This window comes from Brassica napus, chromosome C2 (assembly GCF_020379485.1).
Source record: "Brassica napus cultivar Da-Ae chromosome C2, Da-Ae, whole genome shotgun sequence".
Classification (NCBI taxonomy): Eukaryota; Viridiplantae; Streptophyta; class Magnoliopsida; order Brassicales; family Brassicaceae; genus Brassica; species Brassica napus.
In genome coordinates this window covers 50,213,328-50,240,081 of record NC_063445.1, presented here as the reverse complement: position 1 = coordinate 50,240,081, position 26,754 = coordinate 50,213,328, and the positions used below count along the sequence as shown (strand labels likewise).

The 26,754-nt window shown below is 36.5% G+C and overlaps 3 protein-coding genes across 3 annotated transcripts; all 3 read left to right on the top strand.

Annotated features, from left to right (window-relative positions):
- Positions 1–1,920: 1,920 nt before the first annotated feature.
- On the top strand, positions 1,921–5,327 carry LOC106378679 (cytochrome P450 71B4-like). The gene is made up of 2 exons (XM_013818773.3): positions 1,921–2,887; positions 2,953–5,327. The coding sequence occupies exons 1-2, from the start codon at positions 1,988–1,990 to the stop codon at positions 3,652–3,654; spliced, it is 1,602 nt and encodes a 533-aa protein (XP_013674227.2). The 5' UTR covers positions 1,921–1,987; the 3' UTR covers positions 3,655–5,327.
- Positions 5,328–20,121: 14,794 nt separating this feature from the next.
- Positions 20,122–23,132, top strand: LOC106437391 (cytochrome P450 71B3-like). The gene is made up of 2 exons (XM_013878289.3): positions 20,122–21,136; positions 22,363–23,132. The coding sequence occupies exons 1-2, from the start codon at positions 20,231–20,233 to the stop codon at positions 22,969–22,971; spliced, it is 1,515 nt and encodes a 504-aa protein (XP_013733743.1). The 5' UTR covers positions 20,122–20,230; the 3' UTR covers positions 22,972–23,132.
- Positions 23,133–24,186: 1,054 nt separating this feature from the next.
- LOC106437456 (cytochrome P450 71B23) lies at positions 24,187–26,643 on the top strand. The gene is made up of 2 exons (XM_013878349.3): positions 24,187–25,174; positions 25,835–26,643. Exons 1-2 carry the CDS (start codon positions 24,281–24,283, stop codon positions 26,444–26,446), a joined length of 1,506 nt encoding a protein of 501 aa, XP_013733803.1. The 5' UTR covers positions 24,187–24,280; the 3' UTR covers positions 26,447–26,643.
- The last annotated feature ends 111 nt before the right edge of the window (positions 26,644–26,754 follow it).

The following is a 26,754-nucleotide window of genomic DNA, read 5'->3' as shown; positions in this document are numbered from 1 at the left end:
TTCGGGTCTTTGGATCGCGTTCGGACCAGTTTCTTTTGGGTTCGGACCTGTTCTTTTCGGGTTCGGGTTCGAGTTCTTCATGCCTTAATCTTTTGAGTTGTCTTAACCTTTTGAGTCCTATACACTTGGTCCCAATATATACTTGTAAAATTTCACTCAATTATTTCCGGTCCGTATTTATTTGAATCGGTTCTTTTTGGATCCGGATCTATTCGGGTCGATTTTTTTCGGTTCCGATTAGAAGAATTTTTTTACCCGATAATATGAAACATATATGTATTAAATACATATGAATTTTTTATCGAGTAACTTTATAATTAAATACTTTTCAAATTCATTTTACATTCTGCAACCAAACACATAAGTATTTTTTAACGTTACATTCAGTATATTTTCAGAATGATGTATAAAATATATGATGTGGGTAAGAGAAAGGTATAAATCAACTTAGAACAAAGTTTCATCTATGGTAAAAGAGGTCCAAATAAGAGTTATTGTATTACTAATATAATTGTATATACAATCGGTCTACTTTAATTTTAGTGGAACATAATTCGTTTGGTTTACTTAGAATAGAGTAGATTATTGGTTTAATCTAAGTTGTCCGATTTTAATGTAGCAGTAGCGTTTAATATAAATATATTGTAACTAACTTGATATGATCCATAAATTAAGTAATATACTAACAAACTTGAAACAGTCCAAAACATAAATAACAACTTCAATAGTAGATAAATTTAGGACTCTATTTTAATAGAGTAGATATAGTTACAAATGATCAAGCGTATTTTATAATCAATTCTTGTAAAAAATCATATTCTTATAAAAAAATCAAATATTTTTTATTCTTTGAACTTGATTTTAGGAATAATGATTTGTGTTGACCTAATTAGGGTATGACTGGCTTTCCCGCTACCACCCGCAAACGCAGCTTTTACGGTTGGTAGCGGTTGTTGGCGTTTTGCAACAATCGCTCAAACCGCTCCAAACCGCTCCAAATCGCTCTAAACCTCATAAATTCAAAAGCTGGTTCCAGTTAGCGTTTACGGTTGCGGACGGTTGCGGAAGGATAAATTTTTTTTTTTTTCTAAAACAATTTAAATACAAAAATAAAAATATTCAATAAAAAATTTAAATTAGAATTATAAAAATACTAAAATATATCTATTATATTTTAATTAATATTATAAAACTTTAAAATGAAAATATTTTCTATAATTTTTAAAAAGTTTAAACTATAACTTTCTAAATATAAATTTTATATTTATTATAATATTATTATTTTTGATATTTTATAATGATATAAAATATAAATATTATTAATTTATTATTTAACCGCTGTTGCGTTTGGTAGTTAACCAGTCATAAGTATTCCGCAAACGCACCAATTTCTAACCGCAGAACCAGTCGTATAAATCTCTTAAAACCGCTAGAAACCGCAACCATCCGCATCCGCAAACTCCCGCAGCCGCAACCGCAACCGCTGCGGTTGAACCAGTCAGACCCTTAATTTAAAGGGTTCAAGATAATAAGTGCTCGAGTTTTGAAATGTCGATTGGCTTAGGTTCATATATTTTACACCATTTTTTAATCACTGGATGGTCCATACTTTCAACACCAGACTAATTCTGCCAAAGTCAGTGTAGCCGTTGATTAGTTCACACTTCACTCACCAGATTTTTTCATGGATCTAAATAATTTATCTTATCAAATGAAAATGATTAGATATACAATTCCGACTTCTCTTCCAATGAGAACCACTAGACCACTAGCACTTGGTTAGTTCCAGTGTTTAAACGGAACGCCTCTTTACCTCTCAAAGCTTATCTTCACAAACGTAAAGGACATGTTAACTTCATATGTGATATGTCTGTACTGTGTCTTATCTTGCCGGTCAAGTCGCTTTTAACTATCTGCTTATTTAAAATGTCGCAATGCTCTGTTTTTATAATTACCGAACAACAGAAACACACAAAAAACGAAAACAATGTCGATTATTTTGTGTTTCTTTTTGTTTCTTCTTCTCCCCGCTCTTTTCTCGTTAATATTCGTGAAGGATATCAAATCCTCGAAACAAAATCTTCCTCCAAGCCCACCACAGCTTCCTATCATCGGAAACCTACACCAGCTTCGAGGGTTGTTTCACAGATGTCTTCATCATCTCTTGAAGAAACATGGACCTTTGATACTACTCCGTCTAGGGGTTCTTAGAATGGTCGTGATCTCATCGAGTGAAGCAGCTGAAGAAGTTCTTAAAACCCATGACACTGAGTGTTGTACAAGACCCGTCACTATGGCCTCAACCGTTTTCTCGCGTAACGGTAATGACATCGGCTTTGGGGAATACGGTGAGGCATGGAGAGAGCTGCGTAAGCTCGCGGTTCGTGAGTTTTTCAGCGTGACAAAGGTTCGATCTTTCAGGTACGTTAGAGAGGAAGAGTGTGACTTGATGGTCAAGCAACTGAGAGAATTGGCTTTGAAGCAATCCCCTGTGGATTTGAGCAAAACCCTTTTTTGCTTAACTGCTAGTATCGTCTTCAGATCTGCCTTGGGGCAGAGTTTCTTGGAGAACAAGCATATCGATAAGGAAGGGATCGAAGAACTGATGCTTGAAGCTCACAGTAACATGTCTTTCAATTTAACTGATATGTTCCCCACTGCTGGTCTTGGATGGTTCATGGACTTTGTATCAGGGCAACGTAAGAGACTTCATGATGTTTTCACGGAGGTTGATACTTTTCTAAATCATATAATAGATGATCATCAATCCAAGAACTTCACACAAGATCGTCCTGATTTCATCGACTACCTCTTAGAAATGATACCGAAACAAGAAGAAAATGAATCTTTCAAGCTCACCATTGATCATCTCAAAGGAATCATCCAAGTAAGCAAACAAATCTCTTTACTTCATATCCTTACTTACATAATCTAATGTTGTTTTGTTGATAGGGCATATATCTTGCTGGAGTAGACACAAGCTCCATCACCATGATTTGGACGATGGCAGAGCTCGTTAGAAACCCTAGAGTGATGAAAAAGGTACAAGATGAGATCCATAGTTGCATTGGAATCAAACACAAGGAGAGAATCACTGAAGAGGATCTTGATAAGCTTCAATACTTGAAGCTTGTGGTGCAAGAAAGCTTAAGACTACACCCACCAGTTCCTCTATTACTCCCCAGAGAAACAATGAGTCAAATCAAGATTCAAGGCTATGACATTCCACCAAAAACCATTCTAGTGGTGAATGCTTGGTCGATAGGTAGGGATCCTAAACACTGGAAAGATCCAGAAGAGTTTGTCCCGGAGAGGTTTATCACTACAAGAAAACACACCGAATTCCGACGGATCTTCCGACGGACACCAAGGTCGTCGGAAATTTGCGACGGAATACTGACAAATTTCCGACCAAATCCAAAAAAATTAAGTCGTCGGAATTCCGTCGGCCATTTCCGACGGAATTCCGACGACATACGGTTCGTCGGAATTTTCCGACGACTTTTCGACGACATTCCGATAAAAAATGTAACCGTTGTAGTCGTCGGAAGTTCGTCGGTATATTCCGACGAAATTCCGACGACATTCCGATTAATAGCAAAGTCGTCGGAATTCCATCGGTATATTCCGACGGAATTCCGACGAACCATGTGACCGTTGCCGACAAATACATATGACCGTTGTATAGCCGTTTGGGATTGGACAATTCCGACGGAATTCCGACGGACTTCTTTACATCCGTCGGAATTTCGTCGGAAAGTCGTCGGAGGTCCGTAAGCAATTTCCTATAAATACAACCCCTCCTCATTCAACTCATTCACACTTCATTCTCTCTTCATTCTCTTTAGTCATAACAATTCCGTGAAAATCATGTCTTCAGAAGTTTATTATCGTTCGTGGATGGATAAACCTCATTTGGATCCGAACACCAATTTGCTTACGGAAGAATACGTTCAAGGGATTGGAGAATTCATGAGGCTTGTTCAACAGCAACCGGATGCAAAAAGTGGTATGTTAAGATGTCCCTGCTCTTCTTGCAATAATAATAAGGTTATAAAAGAATTTGATGTTTGGACTCATTTGTATATGAAAGGGTTTTCACGTAATTATAAAGTTTGGTACCTTCATGGGGAAACTGGTTATGAATATGGTAGTACTAGCGAACCTCAGCCTGTTAGTGAACCTCAGCCTGATATTAGGTTAGAAGAATCTAGAACGGATATAGATTATGGTGTAGGTACTGAGCAGATGGTACATGATCATTATAGAGGGGAAGAACCAAACCCCGAGTCTAGGAGATTTTTTGACATGTTGGATGCAGGAAAACAACCTTTGTATCAAAATTGTAGAGATGGTCATTCAGTCTTATCATCTGCAACTAGATTAATGGGTATTAAGACAGACTATAATTTGGCTGAAGAATGTATGGATGCGATTACTGATTTTGTCAAAGGTATTCTACCTGAGGATAACCTTGCACCGGGTTCATACTACGAGGTTCAGAAACTTGTTGCAGGTCTTCAACTACCGTATGAAGTGATAGATGTATGTATTGACAACTGCATGATCTACTGGAGAGCGGATGAGACACGGAATGTATGCAAATTTTGTGGGAAACCTCGTTATCAGGAGACGAGGGGAAGAGTTCCGATCCCATTCAAAAGAATGTGGTATTTGCCTTTGACGGAAAGATTGAAGAGGTTGTATCAGTGTGAGCGCACAGCAAAAGCAATGAGATGGCATGCAGAGCATTCCACAAATGGTGAGATTAGACATCCTTCAGATGCAAAGGCTTGGAAACATTTCCAGTCAACATATCCAGAATTTGCGGAAGAGAGAAGAAATGTTTATCTTGGATTATCTACTGATGGTTTCAGCCCATTTGGAAAGCATGGAAGGCAGTATTCTCTATGGCCAGTTATTGTGACACCGTACAACTTACGGCCGAGCTTGTGCATGCGACGAGAGTTTTTGTTTCTCTCAATTCTAGTCCCCGGGCCAGATCATCCTAAAAGATCACTAGATGTGTTTCTTCAACCACTAATATATGAGTTGCAACAACTATGGGCGCATGGTTTTGAGACATACGATGTTTCGCGCAAAGAAAACTTTCAGATGCGGGCAGTACTTATGTGGACAATAAGTGACTTTCCAGCATATGGTATGTTATCTGGATGGACAACACATGGGAAGCTATCATGTCCATATTGTCAAGATGACACAGATGCTTTCCAACTAAAGAACGGAAGGAAAACGTGTTGGTTTGACTGTCACAGACGATTTCTACCACCTGATCATCCATACCGCAGGAGTAAGACTTCGTTTACGAAGAACAAGCAGGTGTTTGATGGTCCACCTGAGGAAGTTAGTGGGAAAGATTTGTTGAAGCAGTTTAGGTATTTTGATGCAGAAAGGACGCCAGATGTAGGTGGACATGAAAACATTCGAGTCAATGCGGTTGGAGAGCTACATAACTGGCACAAAAAGAGTATTTTCTGGGATCTACCATATTGGGAGAGTCATCTATTGCGGCATAATTTAGATGTCATGCATATTGAGAAGAACTTCTTCGATAATCTGATGAACACAGTCCTTAACATCCAAGGTAAAACGAAGGATAATTTGAAGTCAAGGTTGGATTTAGTCGATATTTGTGATCGTTCTGAACTTCACGTTGATGAGAACGGTACGGCCCCTTTTCCCATTTATCGGCTAGATGGTGCTAGAAAAGAAGAGTTCTTTGATTGGATTACAGAGAAAGTGAAATTTCCTGACGGATATGCATCAAATTTGGGGAACTGCGTTGATAGAAGCGAAGGAAAGTTTACTGGCTTGAAGAGTCATGATTGTCATGTAATTATGCAGCGCCTCCTTCCGTTTGCCTTTTCAGCATTATTGCCACGTAATGTTCATGAAGCAATTGCAGGGATTAGTGTTTTTTTCCGTGACTTATGCAGCAGAGTATTGACTGAAGAGGGTATTAATAATTTGAAGACAAACGCACCAGTCAGCATGTGCAACCTTGAGAAGATATTTCCTCCATCATTCTTTGATGTAATGGAACATCTTGCTATTCATCTCGCAAGAGAATTGGAACTTGGTGGTCCTGTGCAGTACAGATGGATGTATATTTTTGAGCGTTATATGCATCATCTGAAGAAGATGGTCAAAAATCAAAGCAGGGTGGAAGGATCTATAGTGGCACAGGTGATCAATGAAGAAACTGCAATCTTTGCTGAAAATTATTTTCCACCAGAAGTGCAAACAAAACACCGAAGACCTGCTCGGCATGATGATAGAGGGGAGAGAGCAACATATCATGTTACTGTCCCAAGCATGTTCAAGGAAATAGGACGACTTAGTGGAAAATTCACGAAGCGGAGACTTACGGACACTGAGAACGCTCATTTGCAAACATATTTGCTCACCAACTGTGAAGATGTTCTACAATATGAGAGGTAAAAATATTTATTCATTTATTGTTAGATTAATATTCAATAAATTTATTTCATATTGATAATATTTTTGTATATAGTGTATATATGGCGGAGTTGCGTATGACTCACAGGCATGCAACAGAAGATGAGCTTCGACAACTTAGAGATAACGGATTTGCTGCGTGGCTTCGTAGTTATGTGAGTCATATATCCTATTACCCTATGCAAATGATTAGTTTAAATTTAATATATATAAACTAATTAATTTTGCAATCATATATGTTTTTTTTTATAGGTGAATGATGGTTTGGCCAGAGGTCTTGTGTTCGATGATTGGGTACGCGAATTTGTGCAGGGACCAAACTATGTGGTCAAATCATATCCTAAATTTTGTACGCGAGGATATGCATTCACAAGGAAAGGTCATTCTAAGACAACATATGATGCTGGTGTTTCATCTTCTTCTGGTGACGATGTCTACTACGGCAACATAAAAGAAATATTGGAAATCCAATTTCCTGGAATGGTTGGATTGCGTTGTGTAGTATTCTATTGTGATTGGTATGACACCACCCCAGATAGAGGAGTGAAGATTGATGCGTTTGGTGTTACATCAGTTCATTCGCGGCGGAAACTTCAATATTATGATCCCTTCATTCTTGGTTCGCAAGCTGATCAGGTATGTCAATATATTCATAATTTTTTACCAATATAATTAATTAATGTTATATATTGAACTAATACTTTGTATAATTGATATGTATAGGTGTGCTACATCAGTTACCCTCGGGTGACGTACAGAGACGATCCATGGGTTACTGTAACGCAAATCAACCCAAGAGGACGAGTGGATGGAACTTCTGATGATGATGAACCATTGCAACCAGAGTCTACCAGCAACGCCCAGGCAGTTGAAGATTTGGAAAATGTTCAACTCGTTGAGAATTTGACTGTGTTTGGACATGATGCTGTCGTACATTCAGAGCCGGAAGCCGAGGTTGGGGAGTTTGATGAAGATTCAGAAGATTCTGATTAGTTTTTTTTTTTTTTTTTTTTTTAATGGTCCGTCGGAAATCCCTCGCAATATACCGACGACATAGCGACGACAACGGGTTTCATTGAAAATTGGAAAGGTCGTCGGTATTTCGTCGGAAAATACCGACGACATTCCGACGAACTCGACAAGTTCGTCGGAATGTCGTCGGTATTTTCCGACGAAATACCGACGACATGTTTTTCTATAAAGTTTCAATCATAAAAATCTATAAATTTAGATGCCAAAACTATGAAAATAACACATAATAAGTGTTTAGTATAGTATTAGATCGCAACCGTTCAAATATAACAACTCATTAAAATATTTATGTATGCATATCATTGTTTTCATAACATCTCATCTTAACATTATGTACTTATACAATCATATTTATATAAGCTTACACTACAAAAATATTGTTGTGTAAAATCGTGTTATAAAACATTTTTATTGTTAAATCTTTATGCAAATACTATATATATTATCAAAGGTTTGGATTTTGCATTTAGAAACTTGAAAAGAACACCCTAAACACTAAGTCGTCGGAATTCCGTCGGAAAATACCGACGGAATGTGTCCGTCGGAAAATACTGACGGACACGTTCCGTCGGAATTTCAATTAGCCCGGGAGAACCAAACCGCTTGAAAATTTTCGCGAATCGGCATTTGGTATATTTTAAATATACCGACGGAATACCGACGAACCCGTGTCCGTCGGAATCCACGGAAATAAAAACCCTTCTCCTTTCTTCTTCGTTATCTCCGCGGCCTCTCTCTCTCTCAAAACTCTCCGGCGATTTCGGCGATTTCGGCGACTCTCCGGCGATTCCGGCCTCTCTTCACCGGCGAATCCTCTCCTCACCCTCCTATCTCTTCCCCAAACCCCAAATCATGTAAGAATCATCCCAAACCTTTTTTTTTTCAATTGTTTAGGGTTTTGGAAGTTGATCTCGGATTTTAGGTTGTTTGATTGAACATTTTAGGATTGAATGGATAGTTTAGGATATATAAGTTAGGATTGTTGTTTTAGTTTTTTTTGGAACATTTTTTGATTTTTAAAAACGTTTTTTGATTTTTTAAAACGTTTTTTTTTTTTTTAAAAACGTTTTTTGATTTTTAAAAACGTTTTTTGATTTTTAAAACGTTTTTTGATTTTTAAAAACGTTTTTTATTTTTAAAAACGTTTTTTGATTTTAAAAACGTTTTTTGATTTTTAAAAACGTTTTTTTGAAAAAAATATAAATATTTAACACCATTTTTCTTCATTTATAAATTTTAACAACATTTTTCTATATTTATAAATTTTTTATAATTTTGTATACATATATATATATGTAAATCATGTATAGTAAATTTTAAAATTTTAATATTTTTTTTAAGTTTCCACTAATAAATATTTAACAACATTTTTTTTTTAAAATATAAATATTTAACAACATTTTTCTTCATTTATAAATTTTTAACAACATTTTTCTATATTTATAAATTTTTTATAATTTTGAATACATATATATATATATATATATAAAAGGTTTAATAGTTTTTTTTAAAACGTTTATAAAACCTTTTGTAAATATATAAATGAAAATATGTTTGATGGGTTAATTTTTTTTTTTTAGGGCCGAGGATGAAGCCCGCCCCGCAGCCCGTCTTCGACGTAGTTCGGTGAGCGGTTCCCGTGCATCGGTATCGTCTCATGACTCGGTTCCCGCATATATTCCCGCTCCAGCTCCCTCTGCCCCTCACGCTGCCCCTCACGCTGCTGCTCAACAGGATCCGGGGGTCATGCCGGTTCATCTATTGGTTCAACAACCAGGTCGAGAGCATCTCCCGTTTCTCCAACCCAACCCACGACGAGGCCATAGCACTTGGTTAGTATTTTTTTTATTTGTACCGTTATATTTTTTGCTTTAATTAACTTGCTAACTTGTATTTTTTTTTAAAGGTTCACCAAGTCGAAAAATGGCATTAGCCGGAGCATCAACCAGATGATGTACTCCATGCTCCGTTTTGGATATCCAAAGTGGAGTGTGATCCCTTCCGACGAACGAGAGTTGTGGTTTCGTCAGTTTGCGGTATAGTAACCCTTCATTTTTTTTAAGTTTTTACATTTTTTTACATATATTTACTTATTAAATTGTGTTTGTTTTGTAGCAAGAGTTCAACTGGCACTCCGATCTTACGGAAACAGTCCGTAAGAAATTCAACGAAAAGGCCATGGACTCTTACACAAAGCAGATAAACGCGTGGAAGACAGTTTGGCAGAAGAACAAGAAGCCACGGTTCATCAACGGGGGGGTGTGGGAGCAGTTGATAGCTCATTGGGAGAGGGAAGACACTGCAGAGACGTCTTCTAGGAACTCCAGGAACCGGAAGAGCGATCGTGGCGGGAAAGGTATGTATGTGCACAACCTCGGCGCTTGCTCCATGTCTACTAAGGAGGATGAACTTGTAAGTTTTTTATTATTATTTATCTTTATATTTTTTAAATAAATATTTTATATATTTTTTGGCTAATAATGGCGGTTTTTTTAGATCGAAGCAAATGACGGTAATCCCGTTGATCGTCTCCAACTCATTAAGGTGGCTCACACTAACAAGACGACGGGTCAAATTCAGGACCCCGTGATCAGAGGTGTAGTTGATTTGGTGGAAGCTGAGATAGTTTCTCAATCTCAGCCTCTCTCTGATGACGGCGACTCCACGGGAGCTTCAACCAACCTGTCTCTATTGCAAATAAATGAGATGGTTGAAAAGGTAATTTTTTTTATTAATATTTTTTTTTTATAATGTCGATTACTTACTTGTCCATATTTACTTACTTTAAATATTTTTGTAGGCGGTTCCTAAAAGGAAAGGAGGCCGTTTAGTTGGGTTGGCCCGTCGTGCTTCTTCGTATCCGGCATCTTCTTCGCAAGCTCCGTATGCCGATCCCATGATTCTCGAGGAGCTACATGACAAAGATGAACGGATTGGGGCATTGGAGGAGCAGAACACCACTATCCTTTCGGAGAATGCCACTATCCGTTCGGAGAATGCCACTATCCTTGCTGAGTTGGCATCCCAGAAGAAGTTCAACACCGAGATTATGCAGAAGCTAGATCGTTTGATGTCTTCGAGTTCTTCTTAGTTTATTTCGGCTTTATAAAACTTTCGGAATGTTTTTTTTTTCTATTTCGGTTTGTATGAATTTTAAACTTTATGAATGTTTTTTTCCTATTTCGGTTTTTATGAATTTAAATTTTATAATATTATTAGTTTTAAATTTCCAATTTTTAAATTTATTAATATCAAAAAATATATAAAAATGCAAAATTAATTTGTAAAAAAAAAAGGGTATATACCGACGGACAACGGTCGTCGGAATATACCGACGGACATATATCCGTCGGAATTTACCGACAAACCCATTTCCGTCGGAATATACCGACGAACGTGGTTCGTCGGTATATTCCGACGACCGATGTCCGTCGGTAAATTCCGACGCCTACAGTTCGTCGGAATAAACCGAGGAACCACGTTCGTCGGAATTGTAGTTTTCCGATGAACTCCGGTCTCCTGTAGCCGCATCGTAATATCGTCGGAAGTTCGTCAGAATGACGTTTCTTGGTATTCGTCAGAAAGTCGTCGGAATTTCTGACGAAATTCCGACGAACGTTTTTTTTCCGACGAAACGATACCGACGGACGGGTTCGTCGGAATTTCGTCGGAATAGACCGATTCCGACGAATTACCGACGATTTCGGCCATCAGAATCCCCCTGTTTTCTTGTAGTGTATCAACTGTCCTGTGGATTACAAAGGACATGGCTTTGAGATGTTACCATTTGGCTCTGGAAGGAGGATGTGCCCAGGTATAGCTTCCGGGATTGCTACCGTTGAACTGGGACTCTTGAATTTGCTTTACTACTTTGATTGGGGATTGCCCGAGGAGGGGAAAGATATGGACATGGAAGAAGCTGGTGTTCTTACTGTTGTTAAGAAAGTTCCTCTTGAGCTTCTTCCCATTCTTCGTCAGTGATGGGGTCAAGGAGTCTTTAATTTGAGTACAAGAAGTTGAACTGTGTAAAATACTTCAGACTAGAGTTGTGTTGTGATTTTAAGAATAGAACTTGTGGGGGAGGGGCGGGAACTAATGTTTTATTTTGCTAAAAAGTATTTTTGAATTTTTGATGCACTGGTTTGTATCTGGATGTTGTATAGTTTCAACATTCAAAATTATCATCCATAAGTATTCAGATATTTTTGTTTTCAGACCTTTTTTTTGTAGTCAGATGTTTCATTTGGACTCTCACTACAAGAAAACAGGGGGATTCTGATGGCCGAAATCGTCGGTAATTCGTCGGAATCGGTCTATTCCGACGAAATTCCGACGAACCCGTCCGTCGGTATCGTTTCGTCGGAAAAAAAACGTTCGTCGGAATTTCGTCAGAAATTCCGACGACTTTCTGACGAATACCAAGAAACGTCATTCTGACGAACTTCCGACGATATTACGATGCGGCTACAGAAGACCGGAGTTCATCGGAAAACTACAATTCCGACGAACGTGGTTCCTCGGTTTATTCCGACGAACTGTAGGCGTCGGAATTTACCGACGGACATCGGTCGTCGGAATATACCGACGAACCACGTTCGTCGGTATATTCCGACGGAAATGGGTTTGTCGGTAAATTCCGACGGATATATGTCCGTCGGTATATTCCGACGACCGTTGTCCGTCGGTATATACCCTTTTTTTTTACAAATTAATTTTGCATTTTTATATATTTTTTGATATTAATAAATTTAAAAAATTGGAAATTTAAAACTAATAATATTATAAAATTTAAATTCATAAAAACCGAAATAGGAAAAAAACATTCATAAAGTTTAAAATTCATACAAACCGAAATAGAAAAAAAAAACATTCCGAAAGTTTTATAAAGCCGAAATAAACTAAGAAGAACTCGAAGACATCAAACGATCTAGCTTCTGCATAATCTCGGTGTTGAACTTCTTCTGGGATGCCAACTCAGCAAGGATAGTGGCATTCTCCGAACGGATAGTGGCATTCTCCGAAAGGATAGTGGTGTTCTGCTCCTCCAATGCCCCAATCCGTTCATCTTTGTCATGTAGCTCCTCGAGAATCATGGGATCGGCATACGGAGCTTGCGAAGAAGATGCCGGATACGAAGAAGCACGACGGGCCAACCCAACTAAACGGCCTCCTTTCCTTTTAGGAACCGCCTACAAAAATATTTAAAGTAAGTAAATATGGACAAGTAAGTAATCGACATTATAAAAAAAAAATATTAATAAAAAAAATTACCTTTTCAACCATCTCATTTATTTGCAATAGAGACAGGTTGGTTGAAGCTCCCGTGGAGTCGCCGTCATCAGAGAGAGGCTGAGATTGAGAAACTATCTCAGCTTCCACCAAATCAACTACACCTCTGATCACGGGGTCCTGAATTTGACCCGTCGTCTTGTTAGTGTGAGCCACCTTAATGAGTTGGAGACGATCAACGGGATTACCGTCATTTGCTTCGATCTAAAAAAACCGCCATTATTAGCCAAAAAATATATAAAATATTTATTTAAAAAATATAAAGATAAATAATAATAAAAAACTTACAAGTTCATCCTCCTTAGTAGACATGGAGCAAGCGCCGAGGTTGTGCACATACATACCTTTCCCGCCACGATCGCTCTTCCGGTTCCTGGAGTTCCTAGAAGACGTCTCTGCAGTGTCTTTCCTCTCCCAATGAGCTATCAACTGCTCCCACACCCCCCCGTTGATGAACCGTGGCTTCTTGTTCTTCTGCCAAACTGTCTTCCACGCGTTTATCTGCTTTGTGTAAGAGTCCATGGCCTTTTCGTTGAATTTCTTACGGACTGTTTCCGTAAGATCGGAGTGCCAGTTGAACTCTTGCTACAAAACAAACACAATTTAATAAGTAAATATATGTAAAAAAATGTAAAAACTTAAAAAAAATGAAGGGTTACTATACCGCAAACTGACGAAACCACAACTCTCGTTCGTCGGAAGGGATCACACTCCACTTTGGATATCCAAAACGGAGCATGGAGTACATCATCTGGTTGATGCTCCGGCTAATGCCATTTTTCGACTTGGTGAACCTTTAAAAAAAAATACAAGTTAGCAAGTTAATTAAAGCAAAAAATATAACGGTACAAATAAAAAAAAATACTAACCAAGTGCTATGGCCTCGTCGTGGGTTGGGTTGGAGAAACGGGAGATGCTCTCGACCTGGTTGTTGAACCAATAGATGAACCGGCATGACCCCCGGATCCTGTTGAGCAGCAGCGTGAGGGGCAGCGTGAGGGGCAGAGGGAGCTGGAGCGGGAATATATGCGGGAACCGAGTCATGAGACGATACCGATGCACGGGAACCGCTCACCGAACTACGTCGAAGACGGGCTGCGGGGCGGGCTTCATCCTCGGCCCTAAAAAAAAAAAATTAACCCATCAAACATATTTTCATTTATATATTTACAAAAGGTTTTATAAACGTTTTAAAAAAAACTATTAAACCTTTTATATATATATATATATATGTATTCAAAATTATAAAAAATTTATAAATATAGAAAAATGTTGTTAAAAATTTATAAATGAAGAAAAATGTTGTTAAATATTTATATTTTAAAAAAAAATGTTGTTAAATATTTATTAGTGGAAACTTAAAAAAAATATTAAAAATTTTAAAATTTACTATACATGATTTACATATATATATATGTATACAAAATTATAAAAAATTTATAAATATAGAAAAATGTTGTTAAAATTTATAAATGAAGAAAAATGGTGTTAAATATTTATATTTTTTTCAAAAAAACGTTTTTAAAAATCAAAAAACGTTTTTAAAAATCAAAAAACGTTTTTAAAAAAAAAAAAACGTTTTTAAAAATCAAAAAACGTTTTTAAAAATCAAAAAACGTTTTTAAAAATCAAAAAACGTTTTTAAAAATAAAAAAAACGTTTTAAAAAATCAAAAAACGTTTTTAAAAATCAAAAAATGTTCCAAAAAAAACTAAAACAACAATCCTAACTTATATATCCTAAACTATCCATTCAATCCTAAAATGTTCAATCAAACAACCTAAAATCCGAGATCAACTTCCAAAACCCTAAACAATTGAAAAAAAAAAGGTTTGGGATGATTCTTACATGATTTGGGGTTTGGGGAAGAGATAGGAGGGTGAGGAGAGGATTCGCCGGTGAAGAGAGGCCGGAATCGCCGGAGAGTCGCCGGAATCGCCGAAATCGCCGGAGAGGATCTTGAGAGAGAGAGAGGCCGCGGAGATAACGAAGAAGAAAGGAGAAGGGTTTTTATTTCCGCGGATTCCGACGGACACGGGTTCGTCGGTATTCCGTCGGTATATTTAAAATATACCAAATGCCGATTCGCGAAAATTTTCAAGCGGTTTGGTTCTCCCGGGCTAATTGAAATTCCGACGGAACGTGTCCGTCAGTATTTTCCGACGGACACATTCCGTCGGTATTTTCCGACGGAATTCCGACGACTTAGTGTTTAGGGTGTTCTTTTCAAGTTTCTAAATGCAAAATCCAAACCTTTGATAATATATATAGTATTTGCATAAAGATTTAACAATAAAAATGTTTTATAACACGATTTTACACAACAATATTTTTTGTAGTGTAAGCTTATATAAATATGATTGTATAAGTACATAATGTTAAGATGAGATGTTATGAAAACAATGATATGCATACATAAATATTTTAATGAGTTGTTATATTTGAACGGTTGCGATCTAATACTATACTAAACACTTATTATGTGTTATTTTCATAGTTTTGGCATCTAAATTTATAGATTTTTATGATTGAAACTTTATAGAAAAACATGTCGTCGGTATTTTCCGACGAAATACCGACGACCTTTCCAATTTTCAATGAAACCCGTTGTCGTCGCTATGTCGTCGGTATATTGCGAGGGATTTCCGACGGACCATTAAAAAAAAAAAAAAAAAAAAACTAATCAGAATCTTCTGAATCTTCATCAAACTCCCCAACCTCGGCTTCCGGCTCTGAATGTACGACAGCATCATGTCCAAACACAGTCAAATTCTCAACGAGTTGAACATTTTCCAAATCTTCAACTGCCTGGGCGTTGCTGGTAGACTCTGGTTGCAATGGTTCATCATCATCAGAAGTTCCATCCACTCGTCCTCTTGGGTTGATTTGCGTTACAGTAACCCATGGATCGTCTCTGTACGTCACCCGAGGGTAACTGATGTAGCACACCTATACATATCAATTATACAAAGTATTAGTTCAATATATAACATTAATTAATTATATTGGTAAAAAATTATGAATATATTGACATACCTGATCAGCTTGCGAACCAAGAATGAAGGGATCATAATATTGAAGTTTCCGCCGCGAATGAACTGATGTAACACCAAACGCATCAATCTTCACTCCTCTATCTGGGGTGGTGTCATACCAATCACAATAGAATACTACACAACGCAATCCAACCATTCCAGGAAATTGGATTTCCAATATTTCTTTTATGTTGCCGTAGTAGACATCGTCACCAGAAGAAGATGAAACACCAGCATCATATGTTGTCTTAGAATGACCTTTCCTTGTGAATGCATATCCTCGCGTACAAAATTTAGGATATGATTTGACCACATAGTTTGGTCCCTGCACAAATTCGCGTATCCAATCATCGAACACAAGACCTCTGGCCAAACCATCATTCACCTATAAAAAAAACATATATGATTGCAAAATTAATTAGTTTATATATATTAAATTTAAACTAATCATTTGCATAGGGTAATAGGATATATGACTCACATAACTACGAAGCCACGCAGCAAATCCGTTATCTCTAAGTTGTCGAAGCTCATCTTCTGTTGCATGCCTGTGAGTCATACGCAACTCCGCCATATATACACTATATACAAAAATATTATCAATATGAAATAAATTTATTGAATATTAATCTAACAATAAATGAATAAATATTTTTACCTCTCATATTGTAGAACATCTTCACAGTTGGTGAGCAAATATGTTTGCAAATGAGCGTTCTCAGTGTCCGTAAGTCTCCGCTTCGTGAATTTTCCACTAAGTCGTCCTATTTCCTTGAACATGCTTGGGACAGTAACATGATATGTTGCTCTCTCCCCTCTATCATCATGCCGAGCAGGTCTTCGGTGTTTTGTTTGCACTTCTGGTGGAAAATAATTTTCAGCAAAGATTGCAGTTTCTTCATTGATCACCTGTGCCACTATAGATCCTTCCACCCTGCTTTGATTTTTGACCATCTTCTTCAGATGATGCATATAACGCTCAAAAATATACATCCATCTGTACTGCACAGGACCACCAAGTTCCAATTCTCTTGCGAGATGAATAGCAAGATGTTCCATTACATCAAAGAATGATGGAGGAAATATCTTCTCAAGGTTGCACATGCTGACTGGTGCGTTTGTCTTCAAATTATTAATACCCTCTTCAGTCAATACTCTGCTGCATAAGTCACGGAAAAAAACACTAATCCCTGCAATTGCTTCATGAACATTACGTGGCAATAATGCTGAAAAGGCAAACGGAAGGAGGCGCTGCATAATTACATGACAATCATGACTCTTCAAGCCAGTAAACTTTCCTTCGCTTCTATCAACGCAGTTCCCCAAATTTGATGCATATCCGTCAGGAAATTTCACTTTCTCTGTAATCCAATCAAAGAACTCTTCTTTTCTAGCACCATCTAGCCGATAAATGGGAAAAGGGGCCGTACCGTTCTCATCAACGTGAAGTTCAGAACGATCACAAATATCGACTAAATCCAACCTTGACTTCAAATTATCCTTCGTTTTACCTTGGATGTTAAGGACTGTGTTCATCAGATTATCGAAGAAGTTCTTCTCAATATGCATGACATCTAAATTATGCCGCAATAGATGACTCTCCCAATATGGTAGATCCCAGAAAATACTCTTTTTGTGCCAGTTATGTAGCTCTCCAACCGCATTGACTCGAATGTTTTCATGTCCACCTACATCTGGCGTCCTTTCTGCATCAAAATACCTAAACTGCTTCAACAAATCTTTCCCACTAACTTCCTCAGGTGGACCATCAAACACCTGCTTGTTCTTCGTAAACGAAGTCTTACTCCTGCGGTATGGATGATCAGGTGGTAGAAATCGTCTGTGACAGTCAAACCAACACGTTTTCCTTCCGTTCTTTAGTTGGAAAGCATCTGTGTCATCTTGACAATATGGACATGATAGCTTCCCATGTGTTGTCCATCCAGATAACATACCATATGCTGGAAAGTCACTTATTGTCCACATAAGTACTGCCCGCATCTGAAAGTTTTCTTTGCGCGAAACATCGTATGTCTCAAAACCATGCGCCCATAGTTGTTGCAACTCATATATTAGTGGTTGAAGAAACACATCTAGTGATCTTTTAGGATGATCTGGCCCGGGGACTAGAATTGAGAGAAACAAAAACTCTCGTCGCATGCACAAGCTCGGCCGTAAGTTGTACGGTGTCACAATAACTGGCCATAGAGAATACTGCCTTCCATGCTTTCCAAATGGGCTGAAACCATCAGTAGATAATCCAAGATAAACATTTCTTCTCTCTTCCGCAAATTCTGGATATGTTGACTGGAAATGTTTCCAAGCCTTTGCATCTGAAGGATGTCTAATCTCACCATTTGTGGAATGCTCTGCATGCCATCTCATTGCTTTTGCTGTGCGCTCACACTGATACAACCTCTTCAATCTTTCCGTCAAAGGCAAATACCACATTCTTTTGAATGGGATCGGAACTCTTCCCCTCGTCTCCTGATAACGAGGTTTCCCACAAAATTTGCATACATTCCGTGTCTCATCCGCTCTCCAGTAGATCATGCAGTTGTCAATACATACATCTATCACTTCATACGGTAGTTGAAGACCTGCAACAAGTTTCTGAACCTCGTAGTATGAACCCGGTGCAAGGTTATCCTCAGGTAGAATACCTTTGACAAAATCAGTAATCGCATCCATACATTCTTCAGCCAAATTATAGTCTGTCTTAATACCCATTAATCTAGTTGCAGATGATAAGACTGAATGACCATCTCTACAATTTTGATACAAAGGTTGTTTTCCTGCATCCAACATGTCAAAAAATCTCCTAGACTCGGGGTTTGGTTCTTCCCCTCTATAATGATCATGTACCATCTGCTCAGTACCTACACCATAATCTATATCCGTTCTAGATTCTTCTAACCTAATATCAGGCTGAGGTTCACTAACAGGCTGAGGTTCGCTAGTACTACCATATTCATAACCAGTTTCCCCATGAAGGTACCAAACTTTATAATTACGTGAAAACCCTTTCATATACAAATGAGTCCAAACATCAAATTCTTTTATAACCTTATTATTATTGCAAGAAGAGCAGGGACATCTTAACATACCACTTTTTGCATCCGGTTGCTGTTGAACAAGCCTCATGAATTCTCCAATCCCTTGAACGTATTCTTCCGTAAGCAAATTGGTGTTCGGATCCAAATGAGGTTTATCCATCCACGAACGATAATAAACTTCTGAAGACATGATTTTCACGGAATTGTTATGACTAAAGAGAATGAAGAGAGAATGAAGTGTGAATGAGTTGAATGAGGAGGGGTTGTATTTATAGGAAATTGCTTACGGACCTCCGACGACTTTCCGACGGAATTCCGACGGATGTAAAGAAGTCCGTCGGAATTCCGTCGGAATTGTCCAATCCCAAACGGCTATACAACGGTCATATGTATTTGTCGGCAACGGTCACATGGTTCGTCGGAATTCCGTCGGAATATACCGATGGAATTCCGACGACTTTGCTATTAATCGGAATGTCGTCGGAATTTCGTCGGAATATACCGACGAACTTCCGACGACTACAACGGTTACATTTTTTATCGGAATGTCGTCGAAAAGTCGTCGGAAAATTCCGACGAACCGTATGTCGTCGGAATTCCGTCGGAAATGGCCGACGGAATTCCGACGACTTAATTTTTTTGGATTTGGTCGGAAATTTGTCAGTATTCCGTCGCAAATTTCCGACGACCTTGGTGTCCGTCGGAAGATCCGTCGGAATTCGGTGTGTTTTCTTGTAGTGTCTGATTGATATAAGCTCCTGTGAGCTTTATTGAGGAAGATTAAATTAAACAAGGATAAAAGATGAATAATGAAATAGCTCACTGGAGAAGCTTTATTGTGCAAAGAAATTAAAGAAAAGGAAAGATTGAATTTAGAACTCCAAGAACAAAAAAAACTGTCAGTTAAAAATGAAAGTTTCTTTGTGGCAACCTTCAAAGATACATGTGAAAAAGTTCTTCACATGTCAATCATAGTTATACTAATCTAATCAAAAGAAACATGTGACACATATAGGCCTTATGATATGACATTGAGTCTGATAGCTTTGTCTTTGGTTTGCGTCTAATAATAATAGTTTTTTGAATGATCAAATTTATCTTGTATTCAAACAATTACTTGGTTGAAAAGCTTCAGGATAAGAAGTGCTCCAGTTGTTAGGCTAATGTTTCTTAACCTCTCAAAGCTTATCTTGGCAAACAGTAAACGGCATGTTAACTTTATATGTCTGGACCATAACTTATCTTGCCGTGTTTAAGTCTCTTTTAAATGTATGCTTGTTTTAATATCTTGTGCTACGTTTTTATAATCACCAAAAACAGAAAACAAAAACAAAAACAATGTCTACTGTTCTATATATCTTTGCGTTTCTGCTTCTTCCCGCTCTTTTCACGTTAATATTCGTGAAGAGAACCAAAGACTCGACACAAAATCTTCCTCCTAGCCCACCTCAGCTTCCTATCATCGGCAACCTACACCAGCTTCAAGGATTGTTTCACAGATGTCTTCATGATCTCTCCAAGAAACATGGACCCGTGTTGCTTCTTCATCTTGGCTCTCTCAAGATAGTTGTAATCTCATCGAGCGAAGCAGCTGAAGAAGCTCTCAAAACACATGATCTTGAGTGTTGCACAAGACCGAAGACTCACGCCACATCGACGTTCTCGCGTAACGGTAGAGACATTTGCTTTGCGCCATATGGTGAGGTTTGGAGACAGTTACGCAAGCTTTCTGTTCTAAACTTTTTCAGCGCGAAGAAGGTTCGATCTTTTAGGTACATCAGAGAGGAAGAGAATGACTTGTTGGTCACGAAACTGAAGGAGTTAGCTCAAAAGAAGTCTCCAGTGGATTTGAGCCAAGAAATTTACTGTGTAGCTGGAAGTATCATATTCAGATCTGCCTTTGCACAGCGTTTCTACGAGAACAAGCATGTTGATAAGGAAAAGATCAAAGAGTTCATGTTTGAGCTCCAGAAACTTGGGTCTATTAGTAGCTCAGATCTTTTCCCTGGTGGTTTGGGATGGTTTATGGACTTTATGTCAGGGAGACATAGGAGACTTCACAAACTTTTTGGTGAGGTTGATACTTTTCTGAATCATATAATTGATGATCACTTGAAGAACCCTGAAGAAAAAACAAATCAAGATCGCCCTGATATAGTTGACTCGCTCTTAAATACTATGCTTAAAGAAGAACAAGATGAATCTTTCAAGCTCACCATTGATCATCTTAAAGGAATCATCCAAGTAAGCCTAGAATCTAGCTATAGTTCACTATTATATCTTACAATAAGTTTTTTTTTTCTATCTATACTATTAAAATAGAAGTCATGATTTTTTTCATTTGTGATTTTTTTATTTGGACCATCCTTAGATAATTTATTGAATTTTACATAACTTAATTATAATATATTTGAATATCTTTATTTTTATTTGAAATACTAATAAATATCTTAAAGAAATGTATAACAAAATCTTTCAAATATCTTTTAGAATCCTTATAAAATATATTTTCGAAATTAGTTAATTAAAATTTTAATTATCACAAAAAATAATTAGAAACTAAATTTTAGTTTAGTTTTAATTGTAAAAAAAAATTATAAATTTTTTTAATAATATTTTAATAATAATAACAATTTTAAATTGATTTAATTTTCAAAAATAAATTTAAGAAGTATTTTAAGATGTTTTTAAAAAGAAATACTCATTTCTATTTCTTATTTAAAAATAAAAAATTTTATCGATTCAACACAAAAATATGACTTATTTCATATGTGATTTTTTTAATTTAGATAACTTAGAAGTCACACCTTTAAATGGTTTTACCATGTAATATAACTAATTTACACTTTCTTTCATAGGTGAAACATTTGATATTTATTCATATCGTATATATATAAGACTTTACTCTACTATTATTAACGTCTGTGTATTCCCCTGAATTAAAAAATAATTCATTTTATTATTTAAACAGCTATACTAAATTGGTTTAATTAATAACTATATATCAAATTATCTATTATGTAGGTTCAACTTAATTTAGTTTCTACATATGCTTCAAATTTAGAAATAAAACAAAAATTATCTAAATCAGTATTGTTACATGATAATATTTTTAAAATAAATTTTTTTACAAAAATAAAAATTTATAAATTTTATAATAATAATAATATACGCCACACAAGTATTATTATAAAATTAGATAATATATTACGCCAAAAAATTATATTAATTTATAATATATTTTACTGCATAATCTAAATATTTTAGTATTAAAAAAACTCGCACGGTAATGCGGGTCAATATCTAGTATTTATTTAAATTGAGGTTTTTAGATTAATATCGATAACAATATTTAATGAAATGAATCAAAACATGATTACGTGGCGTTAGGTTTGTTTTCATTGATGTAGAATTGGTAACAAATTTTGAATTAATATGTTCTTAACTATCTTGCGTCTTTCTTGACCTAGAATATATATCTTGCTGGAGTAGACACAAGTGCCATCACCATGATTTGGGCAATGGCAGAGCTCGTTAGAAACCCACGAGTGATGAAAAAAGCTCAAGAAGAGATCCGAACATGCATCAGAGTCAAACAAAATGAGAAAATCGATGAAGAAGATGTCGATAAGCTTCAGTACTTGAAGCTTGTGATCAAAGAAACGCTAAGACTGCACCCAGCAGCTCCTCTGTTACTCCCAAGAGAAACAATGAGCCAAATCAAGATTCAAGGCTACAACATTCCTCCAAAAACCTTTCTAGTGGTTAACACTTGGTCGATAGGACGAGATCCTAAACACTGGGAAGATCCAGAAGAGTTTATCCCTGAGAGGTTTATAGATTCTCCTGCGGATTATAAAGGACAAAGCTTTGAGATGTTACCATTTGGTTCTGGACGGAGGATGTGCCCTGGAATGGCTTCAGCGATTGCTACCATTGAGTTGGGACTCTTGAATTTGCTTTACTACTTTGATTGGGAATTGCCTGAGGAGGGGACAGTTGTGGACATGGAAGAAGATGGTAATATTACCGTTGTTAAGAAAGTTCCTCTTGAGCTTCTTCCAATTCTTCATCACTAAATGATGGCTCAACTTTGAAGTATACAAAAAAATGGAACATTATACCTTTTCAACAGTGGATAGAGTCAAAGAGAGTATTGATTTGTATCATATAGTATATGTTTTCTTATTAGAGATATGTTGGACCGAAAGATATGTATCTTACGGATTTAGACCGTGAAGCCCGTGAAACCCATGAACACCCTCAAGACTAAAAGAAAATACTTGAAAAAACAAGTTAATCTCAAGATATTCTTAGCATATTTACATTAAGTGTTTAAGAAAGTTAGCATTATCTAGTGGTAACATTAATTATGTTAATGTTACCACTATATATATATATATATGCATATTGTATTTTCTTATCAAACCCAACACAATAATATATATATATTTTATTCTATTTTACATTTTTACTTTCCCCTCGGTGTAATGTTTATTCATATTTAATAAGTACCTTTATTTAAGTTATAAATAAAGTTGGATGTAATAATCTTGGCATCTTGTTGATAAAACTGACAGTGTCTTTTTGTGTGTTGAATAATGAATTAGAGAGTTTACTTTTCAAATATTTTCTATTTCGGCGATCTTTTTGGAAAATATAATGGTGGAAATTTACTTTTGTCGTGAATAATGAAATGAACAATTTATTTATTTTATGGTTGTTAAAAAAAAAAGAAAAATTTATTTATTTTACATGACATACCAATAATTTTTTTTTGGATAAATCGGCTTGTTATTTTTTTGAAATACCACACTATTTTGCTTTTATGAAATACAAATAGTCTAATTTAATAGTAAATCTGAAAGTCAAGAGTCAAATTTGATCCAACGAGTTCACCTTCACTATCAGATACAGATCCCTTTTTTTCTGGAACTAAGTTAATCTTTGCACTATTTGCGAATCTCACGATATGTGGCGATCCGTGATTGGTTGATATTTTTTTTTTAATCTGAAAAAGAAAAAAAATAATACTTAAAAAAATTAAAATACACTTTTTCTAAGGACTCTTATTTGGGTAACACCGTTGCGGATGATCTCAGTGTCATCTAGAAGATTAATTTGCCCCAGATACATACATCAACCACTTCAAGAAAAAGACACTCTAGTTGAATTTTCTTTATGGGTCTCCATCATTATCCTTTGACTATTATATCGAAAACGACCCGTGAATTCAAAACAGCCGTGCAGTGATCATCCTCTTAAGTCTGAACTCTTAAATGCTTTCTTGATTCCAACGTTGAAAAGTCTAATTTAATCTATCTTTAAATCTAAATTCTTCTTCACTCGGAAAAAAAAACAGAACAGAGTAGCTAGCAAGAACACAAGATGTCTACTTTCATCTACTTCTTCTGGCTTTTGCTACTTCTCTTAGTAACAATAACCTTCACTAAAAGGTTCCAAACCTCAAAAATAAACCTTCCTCCGGGCCCACAAAAGCTTCCGATCATCGGGAACTTACACAACCTTGACGGGTTACTACACATATGTCTCCAAAAGCTCTCCAAAACCTACGGACCAGTGATGAAACTCCACTTCGGTTTTGTCCCTATTGTCATAGTCTCTTCAAACAAAGCAGCGGAAGAAGTTCTCAAAACCCATGACCTAGATTGTTGCAGCCGACCAGAAACCATAGCGACGAAGAAAATCTCTTACAACTTCAAAGACATCGGGTTCGCTCCTTACGGTGAAGAGTGGAGGGCGTTGAGGAAGCTCGCTGTGATCGAGTTATTCAGCTTGAAAAAGCTCAACTCTTTTAGGTATATAAGAGAAGAAGAGAATGACTTGCTGGTCAAGAAACTCTCTGAAGCTTCTCAAAAACAATCTCCTGTGAATCTGAAGAAAGCCCTTTTCACTTTAGTCGCTAGTATCATCTGTAGACTCGCCTTTGGTCAAAATCTTCACGAATCCGAGTTCATCGATGAAGATGGTATGGAGGAACTAGCGTCTAGGTCAGAGAAGCTTCAGGCCAAATTCGCTTTCTCTAATTTCTTCCCTGGAGGTTGGATTGTTGATAGAATCACCGGTCAAAGCAAGAGCTTAGAAGGACTCTTCTCAGAGCTCGATGATTTCTTTAACCAAGTGCTCGATGATCACTTAAAGCCAGGAAGAAGTGTGTTAGAGAGTCCAGATGTTGTGGATGTGATGATTGATATGATGAATAAACAAGGTGGAGATGGTTCTTTTAAGCTCACTACTGATCATATCAAAGGAATTATCTCTGTAAGCAATTTAATATAATATCTCTTTCAGTGATTTTGTTAACTTTCTTGCTTAATCTTGATTGTGTTTTCTAACTTAATTAATAGTTCTGGTTCCACTAGTATTCACATTTTGGATTCAACTGGTAGGTAGTTTTTGTGCGTGCTTGTGGGTTATACGTTATAATTGAAGAAGGTATCAAAATAATTGCGGATCATTAACCAATTTACACTAGTTTAATCCAAGTTTTAGAACTCTATAAGTGGATAAACACTCTGTAAGTTTTATTTGAATAACTATATGAAAATTCAACATTTGTAACATTAAGAAAATATATATGAAACAAACATTGTATATTAGAATAAGTTATACTATGGTATGTTTATAAATTTGTTTTCATAATGTCTTGTAGCTATATCATTATCATATACTGTGATAACAAGCTTATATTGAATGCATGGTAAGAGTCAGTTTGGTGACGAGTTAAGAAGTAGCAATCTGATTTTTAGTCATGTAAACTCCATTTCTACAACGTGTAATTAATATTTATCGTGAAAAATTATAGTTCATTAAATCTTCAAATATTATATGTAAGCAATTCTCTGAATTTTTATTTTGTGTTTTTTTTTTCCATAAATTTTCCCTTACATTATGGTCTTCATTCAACACTCTTGAATTTAGGATATATTTCTGGCCGGAGTAAACACAAGTGCGACGACCATACTTTGGGCAATGACCGAGCTAATGAGAAACCCAAGTGTGATGAAGAAAGTACAAGATGAGGTTAGGACGGTACTTGGTGAATCAAGACAGAGAATCACAGAAGAAGATCTTAACCAACTTAACTACTTCAAGCTTGTAATAAAAGAGACATTCAGATTACACCCGACAGCTCCACTTTTATTACCAAGAGAGACCATGTCACCAATCAAGGTCCGAGGCTACGACATTCCCAAAAAAACACAGATCATGATCAACGTTTACGCGATAGCACGCGATCCAAAACTTTGGGAGAATCCTGATGAGTTTAAACCTGAAAGATTTAGTGATATTTCTGTTGATTACAGAGGATTGAACTTTGAGCTTTTGCCGTTTGGCTCTGGTCGAAGGATTTGTCCAGGTATGACAATGGGCATCGCGATGGTCGAGTTAGGATTGTTGAATTTGCTTTACTTCTTTGATTGGGTATTGCCTGAAGGGACAACAGTGAAAGATATCGATATGGAAGAAGAAGGTGCGGTTATTATTAGCAAGAAAGCTCCTCTTGAACTTGTGCCAATTTGTCCCCGTTGAACAAATTGAAGAGAAAAACACATCTTAAAATATGAGAAAAAAATGCTTTTCTTTTCTCCATATTTTGTAGTGAAGTAATAATGTTATATTTCTAGAATCGTATGTTCTTAAATTTTATTTTGCAATGTGGCATGGGTATTATGTATATTGAATACCATTTATCAATAAATGCATGTAATGCAGGTTTGATGTGAAAATGATACATCTTGTTACATAATTACATGTAGCGCTAAAAAGTATTGGTCTAACCAAAAGATAATTTTATTCCCAACATATACACACTTTTTAGTTAGCGAATGTGATATGTA

Coding starts and splice junctions, on each gene's coding strand:
- LOC106378679 (XM_013818773.3), top strand. CDS start 1,988: ATGTCGATTATTTTGTGTTTCTTTTTGTTTCTTCTTCTCCCCGCTCTT. Junction 2,888..2,952: donor ATCTCAAAGGAATCATCCAA/GTAAGCAAACAA, acceptor TTTTGTTGATAG/GGCATATATCTTGCTGGAGT.
- LOC106437391 (XM_013878289.3), top strand. CDS start 20,231: ATGTCTACTGTTCTATATATCTTTGCGTTTCTGCTTCTTCCCGCTCTT. Junction 21,137..22,362: donor ATCTTAAAGGAATCATCCAA/GTAAGCCTAGAA, acceptor TTCTTGACCTAG/AATATATATCTTGCTGGAGT.
- LOC106437456 (XM_013878349.3), top strand. CDS start 24,281: ATGTCTACTTTCATCTACTTCTTCTGGCTTTTGCTACTTCTCTTAGTA. Junction 25,175..25,834: donor ATATCAAAGGAATTATCTCT/GTAAGCAATTTA, acceptor TCTTGAATTTAG/GATATATTTCTGGCCGGAGT.